The sequence below is a fragment of the Azolla caroliniana genome, unplaced genomic scaffold (assembly GCF_043228905.1).
Source record: "Azolla caroliniana isolate FFs.n. ecotype wild unplaced genomic scaffold, voAzoCaro1.0.p SCAF_1, whole genome shotgun sequence".
Lineage (NCBI taxonomy): Eukaryota > Viridiplantae > Streptophyta > Polypodiopsida > Salviniales > Salviniaceae > Azolla > Azolla caroliniana.
Genome location: NW_028230436.1, coordinates 36932661 through 36952725, shown reverse-complemented (window position 1 = coordinate 36952725; position 20065 = coordinate 36932661). Strand labels below are relative to the sequence as shown.

Genomic DNA, 20065 nt, shown 5'->3' with positions numbered 1-20065 from the left:
CAAGGAAATCATCCAAAGACATATCTGAATCTTCATCTACCATGTTTTTTGATAGGTCATCCGGGATTTCATACTCTGGCATTTTCTGTTTTCCTTTTTTGTCATCAGATTTTTTCTGTCCAGTTTTTCCACTCCATGAATTTGAATCAGATTTACCATCTGAGCTTTTTGATGGTCCAGAACATTCTGTTGATGTTGGACTTTGCTGTCCAATCTTGCTTCCATCTCTATGGCAGTCTTCTACGTTTTCAGATTTGTCTTTGTCTTCAATCTCATTGTCTTCATCAGTCTCTGGATTCTGTTTTGGACTATACCAGCTGGCTAACTCATCAAAGATTACATCCCTACTTGTCACAATCTTCTTTGTTACAGGGTTATAGCATCTATACCCTTTTTGTTCTTCTGAATAGCCAACAAAAATACATTTTTCTGCCTTTGGATCCAACTTACTTCTTACTTCTGCAGGCACATGTACATATGCAAGGCATCCAAACACCTTCAAGTGTTGTAAGCTAGGCTTCCTGCCATAAAAACACTCTTCAGGAGTTGCCTCATGTACTCCTGATGTAATACATCTATTTAAAATGTAATTTGCTGTATTTACAGCTTCTGCCCAATAGTATAATGGCATGTTCTTCTCAGTCATCATTGCCCTTGCTATGTTCACCAAAGTTCTGTTTTTCCTCTCAGCAACTCCATTTTGCTGTGGAGTATATCGGCATGTGAACTGTCTTCTTATTCCCTGATTACACAAAAAATCAGAAAATTCATTGGAGAAATACTCTCCTCCTCCATCAGATCTCAAACATTTTATCCTAGTACCAGCCTGCTTTTCTACCATGCATTTAAACTTACGAAAACAGTCAAATACTTCACTTTTCTCCTTCATGAAGTACACCCATGTCTTCCGTGAACAATCATCGATAAATGTAACATAAAATCTACATCCACCAATAGATGCATTCTTTGTTGGTCCCCATACATCTGTATGTACCAAATCCAACAGATTTTTGCTTACATGTCTCTCATGAGGGAATGGCAACCTGTTTTGCTTACCATATTGACATGCTTCACATACTTTTCCCATTTCACACTTTTTCAAGTTTGGCAGTCCAGCCACTGCATCTTTTCTCAACATATTCTTTAATGTTTGCATACTTATATGGCCAATCCTTTTATGCCACATTTCCACATCTGAGATTACACTCGTTCCATTTGCAAACATGGCTGAAATCTGTTTGGGCATTTCTACATCCAAGATAAACATTCTTCCTTGTCCCTTCCCTTTTGCAATGAGCTTCCCATTCTTTTCTATATAGCATCCACTTTGCTTAAACTTCACTTGCATACCTTGCTCTACAATCTGTCCAACAGAAATCAGATTCTTAGCAAGGTTTGGAACATGCATCACATTCAACATATACTTGGTTTTTCCTCTTTCTTCCCACAATGGGATATCTCCAACATGTTTTATTTGGTGAGTTGTGTCATCACCTGTTTGTACATAACCAGGAACCTCTGGTTCTCTTAAACTCTCAAACCAATTTGCATGTCCAGTCATATGGTTAGATGCCCCCGAGTCTACATACCACGTAAACTCTTCATTACATTTCTGTGAGCTTTCAGCCACTGCTGCTATCTCATGTTGCACTACAAAAACACCTTCCTTTTCACAATCTTCACTAGTAGAGGCATAGTTACTCTGTTGTCCTTTTCCTCTTTTCTCATCATTTTGTTTCTTGTAACATTCAGCCTGTGTATGGCCTGGTTTACCACAATACCAGCAGCCATCATCATTTACATAAGTTTGCTTACCTCTACCTCGGTTGCTCCCCCTGCCTCTGTTGTTGTTTCCTCCTCTATGAGCTTGTTGTCCTCTTCCTTGAAAGCCATTATTATTGGTTCTTCCTGAGCCAAATCTTCCATGGCCTCTTCCTCGGCCTCTTCCGGCATTATTATAGAGGGCTTGCCCCTCGTTCTCTGAGTTTCCTTTATTTGCATCATCCATCTGATTCCTTTCCTCTACCACAAGCATTGAGACCAGATCTGAAAAACTTGGGATACTATCCCTTGTGAGCATAGAAGTTTTAAAACTCTTGTATTGAGGTCCTAAGCCTCTTAAGCATATTTCCACTTTGTCATCATCTTCTATCTTCACATTGATAGAAGCAAGTGATTCACATATACTCTTGATTTTTAGGGCATATTCATTTATTGACATCTTACCTTTCTCCAAGGTATTTAGCTCAGTCTTTAACTGGAGCTTTCTAGCCTTTGTGTTCACAGCAAACAGTTTTACCAAGTTGTCCCAAGCTTCTTTTGGGAGCATAGCATCTTGTATATGCCCAAGCATTGAATGTGAGATGCTGAGTGATAGCCAATGCATTACTTTCCTTGCCCCTTGATTCCAATCTTTAAATGCCTTAATATGTGCAGCTGTTGCATTCTCTTCTGGGATCTCTGGAGCCTCTTCTAGGTCTCCTTCAATGTAATCCCAGTATCCTTTCCCCATCAGAAAGTTTGTCATTCTGAATTTCCACGCCGGGAAATTGTTTTTATCTAATTTCTCTGTGACCATTTGGCCTACATTCTCTGCAGCCATTTTTTTTCTCCCAAAAAACCAGGGTTTTGCTTTAGTTACTTCAACAAGTAACTTTCTGATTTCTGATCAGCAACCAGAGAAATAACTTTCTCAGATTAAGGCAGCTATACTCTTCCTTACGAGCTACTCTGCTCTGATACCATGTTAAGAAAACGTGAAGAAGGCACTCGGGCTCTTCTTATGTGCGCGGCGGATCGTAGTGTGCTGGATCGTTAGCGTGCTCTAAACAGACAGAGAAAGGAAAGGGGACTTACCTCTGTAGTAGCAAAATGGTTTTCTTCTATTACATGTAGAGCTCAACTTGCTCTCGTCAGTCTTCTGGTCTCTCACTCTCTCTCAGAGTTCTCTACTCTCTATTCTCTGTTTTTTCTTACTACTTACTTCCTATTCACTCTCACTTACTTTTACCTAAGTCATAAGTTATTACACATGCAGCTAATTAGCTGCCAGTAGCTAATTAGCTGTCAGTCGCTAAATAGCTGTTCACTAGCTAATTAGCTGTCACTAGCTAAATAGCTGTTTTACCTTTTTGTTCACTAGTAGCTAAATAGCTACTATAGCTTATTTCTCATAAGCATCACATACCATGTTGAGCTTGCTTCTCAACAAAATGGACATGCACTTAACTAAACATTTATTGTAAGTTTATGTGATCTTGAGTTTAGTATCTTGTGTGTCACCAATGATTTGGTGGTTGGGGTAATATTTGTCATTTTATTCTCCATCACACTCTTATATGTACATATAGAACAATATCATTGGTCAAATCAAAAGTGGTTCTTGCATTCTCTTGTCTAACCGATAAAAGCTCAACAAAATTATATCCTATCAATGACCAAGCAAAGTACACACAAGCAAGCCCAATAGTTTCTCAATGTTTAGATTTCGATGTTAGCATGTGTCGACTTGTCGTACCTCTCTCCATACGAGGAAAAACAAAGGTCAAATTTCACACTTCATTGTTTGCATACAAACAGTACTACTACATAGCACCTTATAATCTTTCTCCTTGGACATCGTTTGTGTGGTGATCAAGGGATATTGTTTTTGTAACAATTAAACAAAGACATCGCCCATGCCTTACTAAAGAAATGCAAACATTCACCATGATCTAAGGGAATTTATACAGACACAATAGTGATGCCATCCTTCACTAGTGTGACAATGTGACAATGATCACAATGTGTAATTGCTGTCATAGAACAAGCCTGTTGGGGATGGGGGTGGCCACCTTAGTCATGAAGCAACCGCCTAAAAGATTCTTCACATGAGGTCGTTTTGGCCAACACTTTCCAAGAATGACTATCACAAAATATAGGTAAAAATTATAGGTAATCCCTAAAATGTAAGTTTCAAGTTCCCCCACAATATTTTTCATGAAAAAGGCCTCATAATTCATTGCCTTTACTAAGAAAGATGAAACCATACCTTCAATTAGTCTAGTCCTATTACCCAATATATATATATACACACTGCATATTGATAGAAGAAATTATAAACACGAAGAGAGCATTAGGGATTCATAGCATTGATACATTATTTGAATCCGTTAGACCTTGAATCTCTTGTCCTGTTTAGAGTTCCACATGGCATACGCAACGAGACATTACATGCTAAAGCTCAATGCAAAAAACATTCCATTTATAAATCACATAACTGGGATGGTTATCTTAATACACTTATTCTTTAGTCTGCATTTGGTTTTGAGATTGTGCCCATCTACGACGAGGAAAGTGAAACTAAAATATTAACATTAACCGGTGGCACATTATTATTCTTCTACAAGGGTTGGGGTATGTATCAAGTGACAACATTTACGAAAATACGATGCTGATATTTTTCATCCAATGCTAAAATAATAATGTAAAGGACTCTTCTTCTGCAACTACTTTATGAATTAGAAAAAGCTCTTCATTGAGATGGTCAAAAGTGTCCATTAGGGTTTTCCACCAGAATAAAGTAATACTAAAGAAAAGAAAGAACTCTTCACCGGATTTAAACGTTTTCACTGTAGATAGGTATTAGGTACTGAGTAAGTAGCCGATACGGTTAGGATTTTGGGTTTTTGGGTTTAGGGTGTAGGCTTGTAGGTATGAGGTGAGGTGTGAATAACTTAAGCTCTAGGCCACCGGATCTAGACGTTTCACTGTAGCATGGGTACTGCACAAGTAGCGGATACGGTTGGGATTTCGGATTTTAGGGTGTAACACTGTAGGTCTGAGATGCGAATAACTTAAGCTCTGGGCAACCATACCATGATTGAAACTGTTGAAATCCCATTTCATCTTCATGAAGCTACATTCCCTGTAAGTTACTTCTTGGCTTATGACAAGAACTGTCATTAATCGTTTCATCACCTTTCTCATCGCTAGTACCGATCACAAGGCGAGACATCGATTGCCTCTTCCTTTTCCTTTTCAGATTTTTAGGAAGCAGAGATAAATTTGCATTAGACATTACCTTGTTTGTATTAATCTCAGCGTTAATCTCTTGCTTCTTCATTCTGTTCTCCCATCGGGACAGTAAATCCAAGCTTTCCGAAGCATAATTATTCATTGAATTAGCAAAAATTCCACCGTTCATTTGATGCAAGAAACTAGAAGATGCTCTATTTTCTGAAGCGATAATGACCGATTTTATAGAATAATCTTGTAGAACGCATGAAGATTCTGTTGTTTCCTCTATGACATCATCTATGAGCTCTCTTGAATGATTCCCCATATTACAATATTGATCATCTGACACAGCACAACTCTTCGTCTCTTTAGCAAACCCTTTGCTTGCAACTGTTTCTGCTACATGATCCAAAGAGTTATCCTTCGAGGTTAAAGGATCGTTTCTAGCTGAGGAGGTGAAAGAAACGTTTCTGGCCGAGGAGGGAGCGTTTCCTATTAAGGGGGTTAAAGGAGTGTCTCTGGTTGAGGGCGTAGTGTTTCTTATTGAGCAGGTTAAAAGGTCGTTTCTGTCTGTCGAAGTGAAAGAAGCGTTTTCATTGGTGGCAGATGAGGCTAAAGGATCATTTCCGATTGAGGTCAAAGGAGCGTTTCCAATTAGAGAGGTTAAAGGAGCATTTCCGATTAGAGAGGTTAAAGGAGCATTTCCGATTGCGCAAGTTAGAGGATCATTTCTGATTGAGGAGGTTAACGGATCGTTTCTTCTTGAGGAGGTTAGAGAATAATTTCCATTTCTACTTGAAGAGCTTAAACTCGAAACCTTTCTAGTCAAGGAGGATAACTGATCGCTTCTGCGTGAAGCATTCATTGAAGCATTTCTGCATGGAGGCTGTAGAGAACCATTTCCGATGTCGCGTGACTTCAGAGAATCAATTGTTCTTGAGTCTAGGGAGTCAGTGCTTCTCAATTCTAGAGGATCTTTTTTGCTTGAGGTTGAGAACTCCGACCTTGACACAGGAAGCAGGTTTGCTATGGCTGGTAATAATCCAACTGATATATCCGCTTGATTATGGCTCATGGCCTCTCCACTGAGACTAATTACATCACTCTGCAGGAGTGAATTAGAAGTTGGAAAAATATGATCTCGTTGATGATTACCAGATGAACTTTCCCCAGGAGAAACAATAACCTCTTCGTCACTAATTTCTTTACCGGACGATGCAAATATTTGCGACTTGTTATCTGATGATTCCTGAAGGGGAAATGAATCTTTATTCCCTGTTATATATACAACCAAACTGTGATCATGAACATTTACTGGAAGCATAATATAATTCTTCATCTATGAATTAATGGTATGCAAAAACACTATATTACTCTGTGATGAAGTGCTGTAAATCTTCTCATGGCCTAATTCGTGGTTGAGGGATTTCAAGAGACTATCTGCAGAATGGATATTAAACCAGGTTTTTAAAGCCATGAAATCTTCGTTAAGCTCTGCGTGATTCATGGCCATGGGACCAATCTGTATCTGCATTATATTAGACTTGTTATATTCATCGTTTCCAGTGATATGGAGGGAGGAGAAACACGGGTGAAAGAGAGGTAAGGTTTGCATGTGTAGAGATATGTCATCCTGAATCAAAGAAGTAAAGATCGACGTCAGAATAAAAAAACCACACTATTATTTTATTTTATTTTATTTTCATTTTGTTTGTTTGTTTGTTTGTGTGTGTGTGTGTGTGTGTGTGTGTGTGTGTGTGAGAGAGAGAGAGAGAGAGAGAGAGAGAGAGAGAGAGTATAACACCTTCTTCCTATTTTTGGTTCCAGTTGAGAATCCGTTTACCAGTAGGACCTGAAATCAACATAATTCCTCGGAACTAAGCAGAATGTTTTCACTCCAGTAGATAAGAAATCATATCCTGCATTCTAAATGCATTCCCAACAAGAAGAAAAGAAGAAGAAGAAACCATATCCTGTAATCGAAATGGAATCCTAACAAAAAGAAGAAGATGAAGTAGAAGCCAAATGTGCAGAAAACTGGAGATATAATTCATGAAGAATCAATCATTAGCATTAATAATGCCTTTGTATAACAAGAAAGCTATTAAATTTTAAGGCGATGAATTAATACATCAAATAATGTCTTACCTAGAGTAAGATGAAGAATTCATGGATACATTACCATGGAATTATGGTGCGAACTGAGCACACCAAGGTTCCCATCCCCCTAAAAATTTAAGGATGCTTGAAACAATTGTAGAATTTATAAGTTATAGTTACCTTAACTAGAAAGAGCTCTGAAGGATTATTGACGATGAGTTTACGACTGAGAATTAATGCTTAATTACCTTACCAAGACAGATTGATTAGTACCAATTTACAGATAAGTTTGCCTTACCTTAGCAAGATTGCGGAGGGTAGTGAGGTGGAACTGGGAATTTCTGATACAAGACAAGGTGTGAGTGTAGGATTCCAAGGAAATGGAACCTCCTGACGCTGTAAGTGAAGAGTTCGGCACAGGTTTAATGGAGTTGATCATCCTTGGCTATGGTATCTTCGGTGACTGTTCTTGTTGATGGTGTAATGGTGGTCCTCGATCGCTTTTGCAAACCGACAGAATGAAGGGAGGGAGGGAGGAGTCAGTGGAAGCACAATGCTTTACAAGTTACAAGTTGGGGCGGACATGAGATCCAAAAAATATGTAATCGAACCAGAGGCCGAGATGGCCATGCTTGGACTTCTTGTGGTTTGCAGGTTCTCTCGATCCGATGCTAATGAAAGTGTGCATGTCTCGCATATGCATATGTATGTATGTGTGAAAGGAAGGCATTGTATGTACTGTGTACATATTGCTAGATCTCTATTCTAGAGCCTAAACTGAATTGACTAGTGTCCTCACTCGTTGCTGTTGCAAAACACGAAATAAGATTATTTCCCAACTCTTGTGTTGTGTAAATGAAATTTAATAATACTACACAATGTAATTTAGTTAGGCCATGGGGCTAATGCTTAAAGAGCTATGTTAGTAGGTCGAAGTTTTTGCCCTTTTCACACTAGGGTGGCTACAAGGCTTTAAACTCTCAAATTATCCCTCTCATGTCCTCTCCCTTGTGCCTTAAGCTTATGTTCTTAGCACCAATGTTTATATCGTTATTGGACAATAAAACATACGACCATTACTTAACAAGTATCTCAATTAAATAGATAATTGTTATGTCAAAAACAATGTGTATCTCAATTAATCAAAGTGGAGAAGTTGGATGGAGGGAAGGGAATCTTAGTAGACGCAAATGAGAGAGTACGAAGATTAAAATGTACCCTTAAAGTTGGGGCACCCAAAGGCCCTTTTTACATAAGAGCTCGTCCTTTTTTTCCTTTTTTTTTTTCCAAAAAAAACCTCCTTCCATTAGTTATAAAATTTTACAAATGAGATTATTGTGTACAAATCCCTGTAGGGACGCGATAGTTCCATCTTATGTGGATGCCCATTGACTCAAGAAAGGAAGAGGACGACCATTGTTGGATGAAGGCTATTCGTTGTCTTTCAATTCCATCAGAGCTGCCCTTGAGGCCATCATATTGGCTCTTTAGAATGGCTACAATTTCACTCCATATCTCTTGCAACAACATTGTTGGATGTGCGGTTTGGTTTGAGAAGACCCGTCTACACCGTTGTTTCCTTTTATACAAGTTGAAAACTTTAAAGCGTTCCTTTCACATTACGAGCTCGTTGGGCATGAGCCATTGTCACCTAACAAAGGATAGTTCTTGTCCTTTTATACAAGTTGAAAACTCTAAAGAGTTCCTTTCACATTACGAGCTCGTTGGGCATGAGCCATTATCACCTAACAAAGGATAACTCCTTGCAAATTACAATATTTTGACTATGTTTATTGTATACATTTGTCCTATGCCAATAATCTAGATTGGAAATGCTAGGCCTCATCATGTTGCTAAAATCAAGAATGTGACGTTTTCTTTGTTCACAAATAGAGAGAATAACTAAACATACTTTCTTTACGTGAAGCAATCATACAAACACATTTAGATGCAACAAGAATGTCTATATCTACTCTGGTGTGGACAAGTTTGTTCAAGCAAACTTTAATCATCAACACCTAGCACACACAATGAATGAAGCCTAAATCAATTTGGTGCCCTTCCCATCTCATATGGCTTGAGTACAATATAATCATGAGCAATTATAGGGAATAACATTTCCCATTTTTTTTATGATTTTACTAGCCGTATAACATCGAGTTAATGGTTTAAGAATTGTGTAAGTGGGAAATTAGTTATCCTGAGACATGGGGCAAACTTATGATTCATGAGGACCTTTGACACATGGGAGCATGTGGCTCTTTGGGAGCTTAAGAGGTTTGACTATATAAAGGGGACTGACTACCACGATTCATTGCAACATAAGTTAATATATAGTAGTATAGGATGTGATTATATTTTATCTTCTTCTCTCGTCCATCACTCGAGGGTGGTTGGTATGGGTAAGCACCGTACACGCTTTATTTCTCGATCATAATATTTAGTGCGTATCACTAGTAATTTTTATTTGTCATAGATTTGTTGGGAGAGTCAGTTAAGAGTTATCTCCTCACTAATAAGGCAAACACATCAAGGCTTCTCATCGATTACTCGTTGAAACCTCAATCATCAAAAATGGGTATTGGGGTTTACCTCTTCCAATTTTGGTTACAAATTGTCACAATTGTTTCAATTGAAGGCACATAGAGGGGATAATTCATCTTGATGCAAAGCGCATCATTGAATTATTCAACATGGCAAATCTTCTCCCTCATGAAAGCACAAACTTTATATTTCTTAGATGCATTACAAGTTGGAACATAACAACATACTTTTCGAAAGCTAATAATTGTGAGTTCCATAGAAACATCAAAACTAGAGTTCCCAAGATGTCATCATCATATTGTATAGGGAGTGTGCTGGTATATTGCAAAAGTCGCACACACACTCCCATCCTCAATAAAGAAGTCTAGCTATTTATTGGCTTTGAACCATTCCAAGACATTGACATCGACAGAGCGAGAGAGAGAACAGAGTCCAAGGTCATTCTGTTTCTATATGTACATATACATATTAATATGTATTCTATATACGCATGCATATACATGTACATAGATTAGATTTAAAGTCAAAGGCGCCTCCTGTTCCCTGCTCCGCTGCCCCCCCCCCCCCCCCCCCATTTCTTCACCACCAAACAGACGGATCTTCGTTTTCCTGCAGACCAATCGATCTGTAAGCCTTCTTCGACCATTGCCTCTCTGTGTAACGTGCCCATTTTGTGCTGTTTTTTTATTCCTTGAGCAGATTCCCACAAGCCTAACCGCAGGCTTGATGCTTATCTCGTGTTTTAAAAGTTTGAAAGAAGATTAAGATCAAGGAAGACAGAGAGAGTAGGAGGGAGACGTTAGCCATGGCGAGACAAGACCTTGTGCAGAAAATGCAAGCCCGGCAGAACTTTAGCAACGTGTGGCATGCTGAGCTCCTCGATACGCCCTCCGCCGACCTTCCATGTGATTCTCATATCTTTTTACAGAATTTTTGCATCCATATTTGTGCACATTCATACATACATACATACATACATATGCATATATGTGTATGTGTCTTGCACAAATATATATGAATGTCATATATACATACATGTGAATATGTCATATATATAGAGAGAATAATTAATACTTTGCTTTGCTCTTTCATGTCACAGATTTCTGCTTTGCTCTTTGGTGGTAAGTGTTCTGTCTGCTTATAGAGTGCGTACATTTGGTTTCCTCTAAATATGATGCTGTATAATTGTTCCCACATCTGTCGATGGCTGGGTTGTGTGTACCCCAGTCATTGAATTCAACGTTCATTTGAGGGAAAACCAACATTTTGATACCACCTATTATTGGAGAATTTAACAAGGGATTTCAGATAAACTCCTTAATCAGTAAATGCTATATGCCTCCATCTCTAGTTTTCCTTGATGGCTGGGAACAAAAACTTGGAATCTTTTTCTGGAATATACAGAGGAATATTTTTTGGATTCACGACCACAGTGACTGCTGAAAATGACTCTCTTTTCTACCCCTGGATTCAGAATGGGCCTCTGGTTTTACTCTTCCCCACCATTCTGTCCGGGAAAGATTCTTGACAATAATCCCTATACCATCTACATATAAACACATTTAATAGTTAATGTGATGAAACAATGTATAACTTATCAATATATACCTACACGAATTTTAATTAAACCTTCTTTCCATGTGAATTCCATTGCTTGCAAATCAGACATCTCGAGATCAATCAAACACCTATTTGTCATACCCTTAAATAATTCATTAGTTGATCTTTACACAGTGCGCCCTGTGCATCATATCTCCTGCGGAAACGCGCTCTCTATGATGACATGAACAGGTGAGTTTTTGTTCTTCATTTTGTTATAATGAGCTTATGATTCACATGCCTAGACTATGTACTATAGTTGCCAGAAATATGCATATATATATGCACAGACATACTTCTAACATGGTTCCACTATGTGTAAATTGTAGGTATGTCTGCTGTGCAGGATACCTGCCTTGCAGTGGAAACTGTGGTGAAAGAGAATGTCCCGAGTTCTGCCTAGGCACTGAGGTAAGTGAATCCTTTATTAAAATATACAACATTGAGCTAGTATAGTGTGCTAAATATATAAGCCCCTAAGTTAGTATAATATGTGTATATTCTGGATCACCTGAATTTCCTAGACTGATCTAGTCAAGAGGAATCAAAGGGGATCCATGGAATCCATGTTTATTTCAGTAGTTTTCTTTATGAAACCCATGTTTTCCACTAGTTTTCTTGTACCACAATCATGGTACCATTTACTTTGAAATGCTCCATTTGGTGAACCATAATACTGTCTTTGGTGAAGGATGTCCTAGGACATCTTACAGTTATTATTGGTTCTTCTCCAATATAATAATGCTATCACCTCCAATTTTTTTTTGTAAACATGGCTGTTCTTCACCCTAGGCTCGAGGATCCAATGAGGAAACCTCAGAGATAAGACCGGAATGAATGCAGAGTTTTTGTTTCTCCCAAACATATATGCACATAGAGCTTGTGATGCTTAGGTACTGTGTTGCTTTGCCAATTCGGTGCAATCTACGAGGTTCTTGTTGCAAGATGAGTTCAACATACAGACAACAAAATGCGACAACTGCATCATTGTGAGTTTCCTGTACTTTTAAATGAGCCACAAAACCCACTTTTGTTTTCCACTTTATAACAGAAATGATTTCCCCTTATGTGAAATCTCCGAAAGGGCATTTGATGCTAAGGAAATATGCACACAAATTCATCTTTTCCAGGGATTCATGTTCTGTTTGCAACAAGTGGCTTGCATATTTTCGATTGTGGCTGCAATTGCTGGCGGTGGAGAACTTCAGGAAGCATCACAGATATTGACTTGTTTATCGGATGTTGTATACTGCAGGTGTGTGTCTGGATATAGTTTTTTTTTCTCTTAAAGAGAAATAAATTAGTCGAGATATGTTCTTATTCTCTCTATAGATTTTGCCTTTGAAAGAAATAGTAGAGTTTTGAACCATGGTTGTATAGGGTCCTCTGATGGGGCGTAACATTCTACGTGAACATAAAATGGCAAGTATTTTCCCACAAGATTCGTCCAACACATGATCATAACCATCTACATAGTTTAGGCAGATGAAAGTCTTTCATTTATGGTTGTTACCTCCTGATAAGAGTGTCCATTCTCAACCTTTTTGAACCCAATACACTCCCACGAGCTTTTGGCCAGCTTGATAACCATTTGTTTGTAATTTGATAATATGTTTCCCTTACTAGTGAGTGGAATTAACAACTTTATTATCACAATATACTTGTGAAGCATTTTTCATTTTGAGGATTTTTAACTGGGATTTGGTTTCTTTGCAGTGTTTGTGCATGCATGCAGGTATGTTCCCTCATAGCTACAATTGTCTCAATTATTTTATCATACGAAACGAGGCTATATACAAGACTCTTAACAATGGAGTTTGTAATGATTGTATAGACACAACATAAGGTCGAACTCGACAAGCGGGATGGGAAGTTCGGACCAATGAGTGCGCCGGTCCAGCAACAAATGTCGAGATTAGATCAGCCTATCCCTCCTGGAGTTGGCTATCCACCTGGAGGACCAATATACGATCAGCCTTATGCTCCCCAACCCTATCCTCCAACATATGGACCAATAATTTATAATCAACCTCCTCCGGCATATGGAACTCCAGTGCAGAATCAACCACAGCCCCCTCCATATGGATACCCGCCGCATGGAAAATATTAAAGCCAAAAAATTAATTGTTTCTTTATGTTCTTGGGGACCCTGGTTTGAATAATTTGATATTACTCAATAAAGAAAAAGATGTCTTCAAAATGGTTAAAACTCTTTTCTCTCATAACTGCAGCCCAAGGATTACCTGTATGCAAATTCATTCCGTAACATGTATTTTATTTATTTATTTCATCATAGGCGAGTTTGACATTGAAAAATCATCATCTATATTTCTCATCATGAGTAAGGATTTCAGGTTCATTAAAGTGCATCTTCACATGACCACTATTGACCAAATAAGCTGCAATTATACTCTTAATCAACCGAAAATGAAAAAAATGCTATTGCTAAATTGAAATTTGGAATATTTGAGATTACCAAAGGACACCAAAAGAAACCTTAAAAGTTAGGGAGAGTGGATTTGGTACAAAATCATTTATCATGGAAGTTGGTGTGTATGAGTTATTTCATTGGGGAAGCGAGGGATCATACAAGAGGATGTAGATATAGGAATAACCAAAGTTACTTGAGGGACAACACAAATGTTGTTCGAAGGGAAGGATGATCATGGTTATACTATTTAAAAGTGTTTCCCTTTGGTTCCTTTGGTCATATTTAACTTATAATAAAACACCTCACTCTTTGTCTACTAGCCATCTATCCACAAACTTATTCCATATCTCTTTACCTCTTTTATAACAAGTTGAGGAGTCAACAACAAAGGAGAATGTCAGCGTTAGGGTATAAGGCACACGAGCCATACCGTCACCAAATTCTGGAGATAATTGCTCATCATGTTTGATTCACATGAAGACATAGATGCATCTTATGCATGTCATGTTTGCAAACCATCTCGAAAATCATTCCACCATATGCATTCAAATAAAGTTCATGGATCCTTAGGAAAATTTGAGCTTTTATTTTTGTTTTAGAATAGATGACATGAACTCCCCCAATATTTGTATTCATGATTTGTCTCGTTGGATGATTTCGGCTGTCTACATTGTCATATATATTTAAGATACATATAGTCCTATGATTTGACATTGGAATTCATTGGCCAACCCAAAAAATTTAGGTATAGAGCCAAGATAATGTCTAACAATAACATATGGTCAATGATACTATTTTCCATATTGTTTTTTTACATCGAGAATAATTGATGCCATTCCAATAACATACACTATTTGCAATTAGCATTTTGGTGCTATTGCACATTCGTGGAAATAACTGTCCATATCAATCTAGATTGTTGTCATCAATAGAAGGGCGACAATACATGCTCAACAATATTCTTGCATCATTTAGATATGTGATGCAAAAGGTTGTTAGGCGCCATGATGGGGTAGTACAAGCATTCACGCTGTCACGTTGCTACGCGCGTGCGTGGAGAAACGAGGCGGGACCACCTAGGTCTTGAACCGAAGAGCAGGTGATAGGAGGGGAAAGAGAAAGAGAGAGAGACAACCGGACACATATGAGCAAAGAAACACAGGGACACGGCCCGTCAACGCAGAGAACACGAATGGACACAGAGACACGAAAGTTTGTATATTAACGAATAACAAATACACAACAGAGCGCGCGAGCGGTTACAACCGACCAGGCCGGCGAACAGATGCCGATGCCTGTTCGTCTGCGCACGAAAGGGGATAGGATGGAGGTGCTGCCGGAAGCACAGGGGCGTTCCTCGATGGACCGGGAGCCTCTCGAAAACCTGCAGAGAAGAGCGATAGATAACAAACAGAGGAGAAGCGTTCGGTTCCGGTCCGACAACACTTCGTCCTCCTCAATGCGCGATCCCTTCTCCCTGCGTCTCCCTTTCCTTTACATCGTCAAGAAGGGAGCCGTCTCCCTCATTTACTTCCTACCTACCGAATCTAACTACCCCGGACATACCTATGTACCTAATTCCCTATTATATACATTAAGGGCGCGCACGCGTGAAGAGCCGGTTCACGTGCGCTATGCACCAATTGCGCTAAGGGATGGTTTTCTTCATGACATCCGCCCCCACCTAACCACACATCCACCGGTATGTGCCAAAATTGGGTTCTGGTTGGAGAAAACTGGTCCGGGTTCCGATTCTTCGTCCATCGGTTCGTCCTCCGCTTCGGACTGTTCGCCGTCGCTGTCCAGGCCTCTTAGATCCGGTTCGCCGTCGTGGCGTTTCTTGAACGCTTTGATCCGCTTCCCTGCTACCGGTATCGCCACCCTCGTATCGTCGAGTTCCGCCAGGTGATACGTCCCGTTGTCGTTGGCGCTCGTTACCACATAAGGCCCGAACCACCGCTTCGCAAACTTCTGTGTTGCTCGGTGCTGGTTGTCAAGGCTGCTGTCGTAGATTAGCACCCAGTCGCCTTCCTCGATTTTCTTAGGTCGGAGCCGGTGCGTTCGGTCGATCCTAGCTTTGTTCTTCATCCTCACCGTCCGAAGTCTCTCCGCCGCTCGTTCCACGTCCTCTGGCCTCCGCTCGAGCTGCCGTATACGCGCCGCTAGCAGTTCTTCCCGGCTCATTTCGTCTCTCCAGTCCAATGTCGCCCAAGAGGAGATCGTCTGTTCCATTGGCATGATCGGCTTCTGTCCGAACATGAGCTCTGACGGCATGAACCCTGTTATCGAACTGTGTGTTGTCCTATCCGCCCACAAGGCATAAGGTAACAACCGTGGCCAGTTCCCGACCTGGCCTCCACATGCCCGGACTAGCGCTTTGACGATCAGTCCGTGTCCGCGCTCCACCTTCCCGTTCGCCTCCGGATTGTACGCTGTGGTGAGCGAGAGCTTGACCCCTAACCGGTCGAACAACTCCTCGGCCTCTTCGGCATCCAACTCCCCGCGGTCAGCCACGATCTTCCCGACGCACCCGTACCGACATATCACGTCCTCGATCAGGAACCGACACACGGCCGCGGTCGTTTTGTTCTGCAGGGCTCGGCCTTCCACCTGGTTCGTCAGGTCCTCCCGAGCCAGCACCAGATATCGCATCTGCCCTACGCCCATCGGCATCGTCACCAAATCTACCATCCATTTGAAGTGGATGGCCGGAGGGTAAGTAGGATGAAGCTCGTCCCGATGTCGGACTATGGAGTGCATCTGACAGCTCTCACAAGTTGTCACGAACCGATGCACGTCCCGGTACAGTCCCGACCACCAGTACTTCCCCTTTAGTTTCTCGAATGTGACCCACGTCCCACGGTGTCCAGCCCAGGGGTTGTCGTGGTAGGCCTTCAACAACTCCTCCTATTCCTCCTTCATCGCCACTACTCGGAGCGGGATGCCGTTTCTCTTCTTCGGGTGCTTCCATAAGTATCCGTCCCGGAGAAAGAATCGGTATGCTTTCTTCCGGACCTGGTTGGCCTCGTTCTTTGTCCATGATGCGTCCGGCATCATCGTCCTCAAGAATCCCCCAATCTGCAGCCACTCCCCGTTGTACTTGCTCTCGTCGAAATCGTTAAGCGCCGGAGTGCTCCCTCCCTCGGTTGTTACGTAACCCGCCTCAGAGAAGTCCACGCCGACTTCCTCGTCCTCCGAAACCATGTCGCCCTCGTCGTCGAATCGCGCCCTTGAAAGCATGTCGGCCATGGCATTGTCTTTCCCGGAAATGTGTCGTATTTCCGGATCCAGGGACTTGATGTACGCTATCCACCTGAGCATTGCCAGGTCCGGGGTTGCGCATCCGGAAACCATGCCGAGAATCGGCAGGCAGTCTGTCTCGATAATCACCTCTGTCCCGATCAGATAGTCTTTATCGGCCTTCACCGCCGAAACGATACCCCAGAGTTCGCGTTTAACTTGGGCGTATCCTCGCTGTCGCTCGTTGAGGACCTTCACGCCAAATCGGATTGGGAACCGAATGCCGTCCTCATCTTCTTGGTTGACGACCCATCCGATCCCGGTCGGACTCGTATCTACCGTTATGTAGACGGGAGTGCCTTTCTCGTAGACAGCCTTCCGGAGTGCTGGAGCTGCAGCAAGAGCCTCCTTCATCTTTCGCACCGACTCCGTATGCTCATCTCGCCACTCGAATTTTCGCCCCTTTTTCAGCAACCCGTATAGCGGCTCAGCAACGTGGGCGTAATGCGGGATCCATATGTGGTAGAACGCGCATGCTCCCAAGAACCTCCGTACCTTCGTGACCGAGTTACAGTCGGGCTTCATTGCGGAGATGGCTTCCACCTTAGCCGGAGACGGTTTCCGGCCATACGGTCCGCATAGATGTCCGACGACCATGATCTCTGATTGCCCGAAGGCCGATTTTTCCCCGGAGAAGGTGAGCCTCGCGTCCTCTAGCCTCTGCAGCACCCTCTCGCAGTCGTCAATGTGTGTCGCCACGAATTTCCGGCATCCATTCGGTCCGATCGTTTCGTCCTTTTCTTCCACCGGACATCCCTTGATCAGGATGTCGTCCAAGAATGGCATGGTGATGTCCGGGATACAATCCCTCAGCACCTTGTTCATCGCATTCACCATGTGGGCCACCGAGTTCGTCCCTCCTTGTGGCAGGGTACACATCCGCACTAGGCCGAGAGGAGTCCGCATCGTCGTAATGTCTCTGCTCTCTACGGCTAGTTGGAACTGATCGTACCCTGAGTACAGATCTCCGACCGAGTAGATCGACCTTTCGGCGAAGGCCTCTGCGAACTCGTCTATCGTTGGTCCGATTCCTGTGTTCCGAATGGTCACTCTGTTGACCGGTTGCAGGTCTTGAATGAAGCGCAACGTCCCGTTCTTCTTCGGTATTGTAAACCACCGGTTTGAGTACGGGGCACTCGACGGTTCGAGGATGCCCATATCGATTTTCTGCCTCAACAGCTCCATCAGCTCTAGGATGTGAGCTCTCGGTACCGGAATTGGTTTGAGATTCCACGGCACATGCGATACCGTGAATATCACCATCGGCTTTACGACTGTCGGGTCTACGCACCCGATTTCTTCCGGTGAGAATGCGAAGGCTTTCTCGTGCCTTCCGAGCATTCTCCGAAACCGGTCTTCTTCCGCCGGCAGTAGGAACCCGCCCCCACCGATTTTGAGCTCCCGTAGCGTTCTGTCGGTGAAGGTGTGTCCTATGCAGGCCGGATCACGTAAACTGGGGTCCGACGCGACCCCCTTGATTCGCAACTCGCTGCCCTCCGGTAAGGGTGCCGCGACTGGCCTTACCTTCCGGTCCACAGTCTTGTACTTCGTGTTATCCCGGGCCGTCCGATCCAACTCGAGCCCATGACTGAAGTCCGCGATGACTTCATACATCTCTTCTGAATAAACCGGTATCGTCTGGTCCTCTTTAAGGCCCTCTCCGACCACCTCTCGCAGTATTCCCAAGGTATCGTCGAAGGAGACCGCCTCCACGGCTCCGTTGATTTCCTCGTTGGGCCCGAGAACTTCGCACGCCCGAAGTCGCTCTTCCGCCCTTGTCTTTTCTCGGCCTATGACGCCGACTATCGTACACCCTCCGTTGTCGGAGAAACAAAACTTCGTACTTATGGTACTAGGCTTCTTCAGTTTCGCCTCTATCGTACATTTCTGGGGTTTTCCCGGAGTGTCCGGACTGTCGCGGCCCCACGTCTTGACAGCCCTCTCTAAAAATCCTCTCGGTTATCGCCACCGAGGGACTCGCGGTTTCGCTCATGGTTCGGTTGCACCGTCAGGAACTGGACCGAATGACGCCCGTTCTGACTCTTGACCCTCGCGTAAGCCGACCCGTTGTCCAGCACCTTGGTCTCCATCCGCATTGCCATAATGTACGGTTCTCCTAGTATGACCGGGTACGAGGACGTCTCCTGCACAAAGAAGTGCTGGTCTATCTCGACGTCGCCGATCTTGACTCGGGCGTTTGGGCAGGCCCCGTGTAGTTCCTCGGTGGTGCGCGTCGCCGCCCGTATCTTCCACCCGTGCTTGGTGTTGATCGACCATTTCCCTTTCTTGTAGAAGTCCATGGACATCAGGTTTATTTCCAAACCGTGGTCCACTAGCGCCACCACCGATTCCTGAACATCTCCGATCTTCACCGTGGTTTCCGTGGTCGCTCGGGCCCAGTGTGGCCTTGAATAGTGGCTCTTTGCCCACTCGTCTTCCATCGCCATGTCCTCCATGTGCGTCGTCCGCACCTCCACCGGCCTTTCCGGTTCTGCCTCCGTCGACAACCTCTTCCTTTTTACCAAGTCTACGATGGAGTCGTGGAACTCCTTCTTGGCGATTCATTCTTCCAGGACCTTTCGTAGGTCCGTGGTCCTTTCGATCTTCGTGCCCAAACGATATCCGCCCTTCTTGTGGTTATCCCGGGCATTGGACTCACCGGCCTCGTTCCGTTTCGGCCCGAATCGGGTTTCGTATCTTTGTGAGGGTCCGGCCCCTCCGGTTTTACCTACCCGTTTGTCTTCAACCAGAGCCTCGTAGTTCTGGCAAGCTGCTTCTACGAAATCCGTCTTTTCTTCGACTGGGTCACTCCACCCGGTTACCCCCTGGACCCGCTTCTCCGCGCGGTCCGCCTCGTCTTTCTTTAGTCGGGCACCGGCGAGGCCTTCCAACACCGTCGGCCAGAACCCGGCTTTGCTCTCCTTCCGGGCCTCGCAGCCTCCGACCCGAATGCCAGCTGACGCCGAGTAGTGGACGGTCTCCGTGTGTCGGGTCGCCGCCTCTTCCATCAGCCTTTTCATTCCTCCTCGCCTGTCGTTTCGGTTCAGGGCCCTCCGGGTATCGTTGGCGTGCACCTGACCTTCCCACAAGTAC

General features: G+C 43.0%; 2 protein-coding genes across 2 annotated transcripts; one reads left to right on the top strand and one right to left on the bottom strand.

Annotated features, from left to right (window-relative positions):
- Positions 1 to 4664: 4664 nt before the first annotated feature.
- Positions 4665 to 7552, bottom strand: LOC147870323 (uncharacterized). Its single transcript, XM_087339718.1, has 4 exons — positions 7397 to 7552; positions 6803 to 6850; positions 6373 to 6631; positions 4665 to 6273 (listed from the first exon to the last, which is right to left on the bottom strand). Exons 1-4 carry the CDS (start codon positions 7535 to 7537, stop codon positions 4898 to 4900), a joined length of 1824 nt encoding a protein of 607 aa, XP_087195844.1. The 5' UTR covers positions 7538 to 7552; the 3' UTR covers positions 4665 to 4897.
- A 2730-nt stretch (positions 7553 to 10282) lies between these two features.
- LOC147870322 (uncharacterized) lies at positions 10283 to 13531 on the top strand. The gene is made up of 8 exons (XM_087338885.1): positions 10283 to 10547; positions 10742 to 10763; positions 11377 to 11433; positions 11571 to 11652; positions 12135 to 12230; positions 12372 to 12496; positions 12958 to 12976; positions 13076 to 13531. The coding sequence occupies exons 1-8, from the start codon at positions 10448 to 10450 to the stop codon at positions 13349 to 13351; spliced, it is 777 nt and encodes a 258-aa protein (XP_087195011.1). The 5' UTR covers positions 10283 to 10447; the 3' UTR covers positions 13352 to 13531.
- Positions 13532 to 20065: the final 6534 nt, after the last annotated feature.

Excerpts from the sequence above, each read along its gene's own strand:
- LOC147870323 (XM_087339718.1), bottom strand. The coding sequence starts at position 7,537 with ATGATCAACTCCATTAAACCTGTGCCGAACTCTTCACTTACAGCGTCA. Across the intron at positions 6,851-7,396 it reads CCCTCCGCAATCTTGCTAAG|GTCCTACTGGTAAACGGATT; the intron begins GTAAGGCAAACT and ends TGTTGATTTCAG. Across the intron at positions 6,632-6,802 it reads GAACCAAAAATAGGAAGAAG|GATGACATATCTCTACACAT; the intron begins GTGTTATACTCT and ends TCTTTGATTCAG.
- LOC147870322 (XM_087338885.1), top strand. The coding sequence starts at position 10,448 with ATGGCGAGACAAGACCTTGTGCAGAAAATGCAAGCCCGGCAGAACTTT. Across the intron at positions 10,764-11,376 it reads TTCTGCTTTGCTCTTTGGTG|TGCGCCCTGTGCATCATATC; the intron begins GTAAGTGTTCTG and ends ATCTTTACACAG. Across the intron at positions 12,231-12,371 it reads AATGCGACAACTGCATCATT|GGATTCATGTTCTGTTTGCA; the intron begins GTGAGTTTCCTG and ends CATCTTTTCCAG.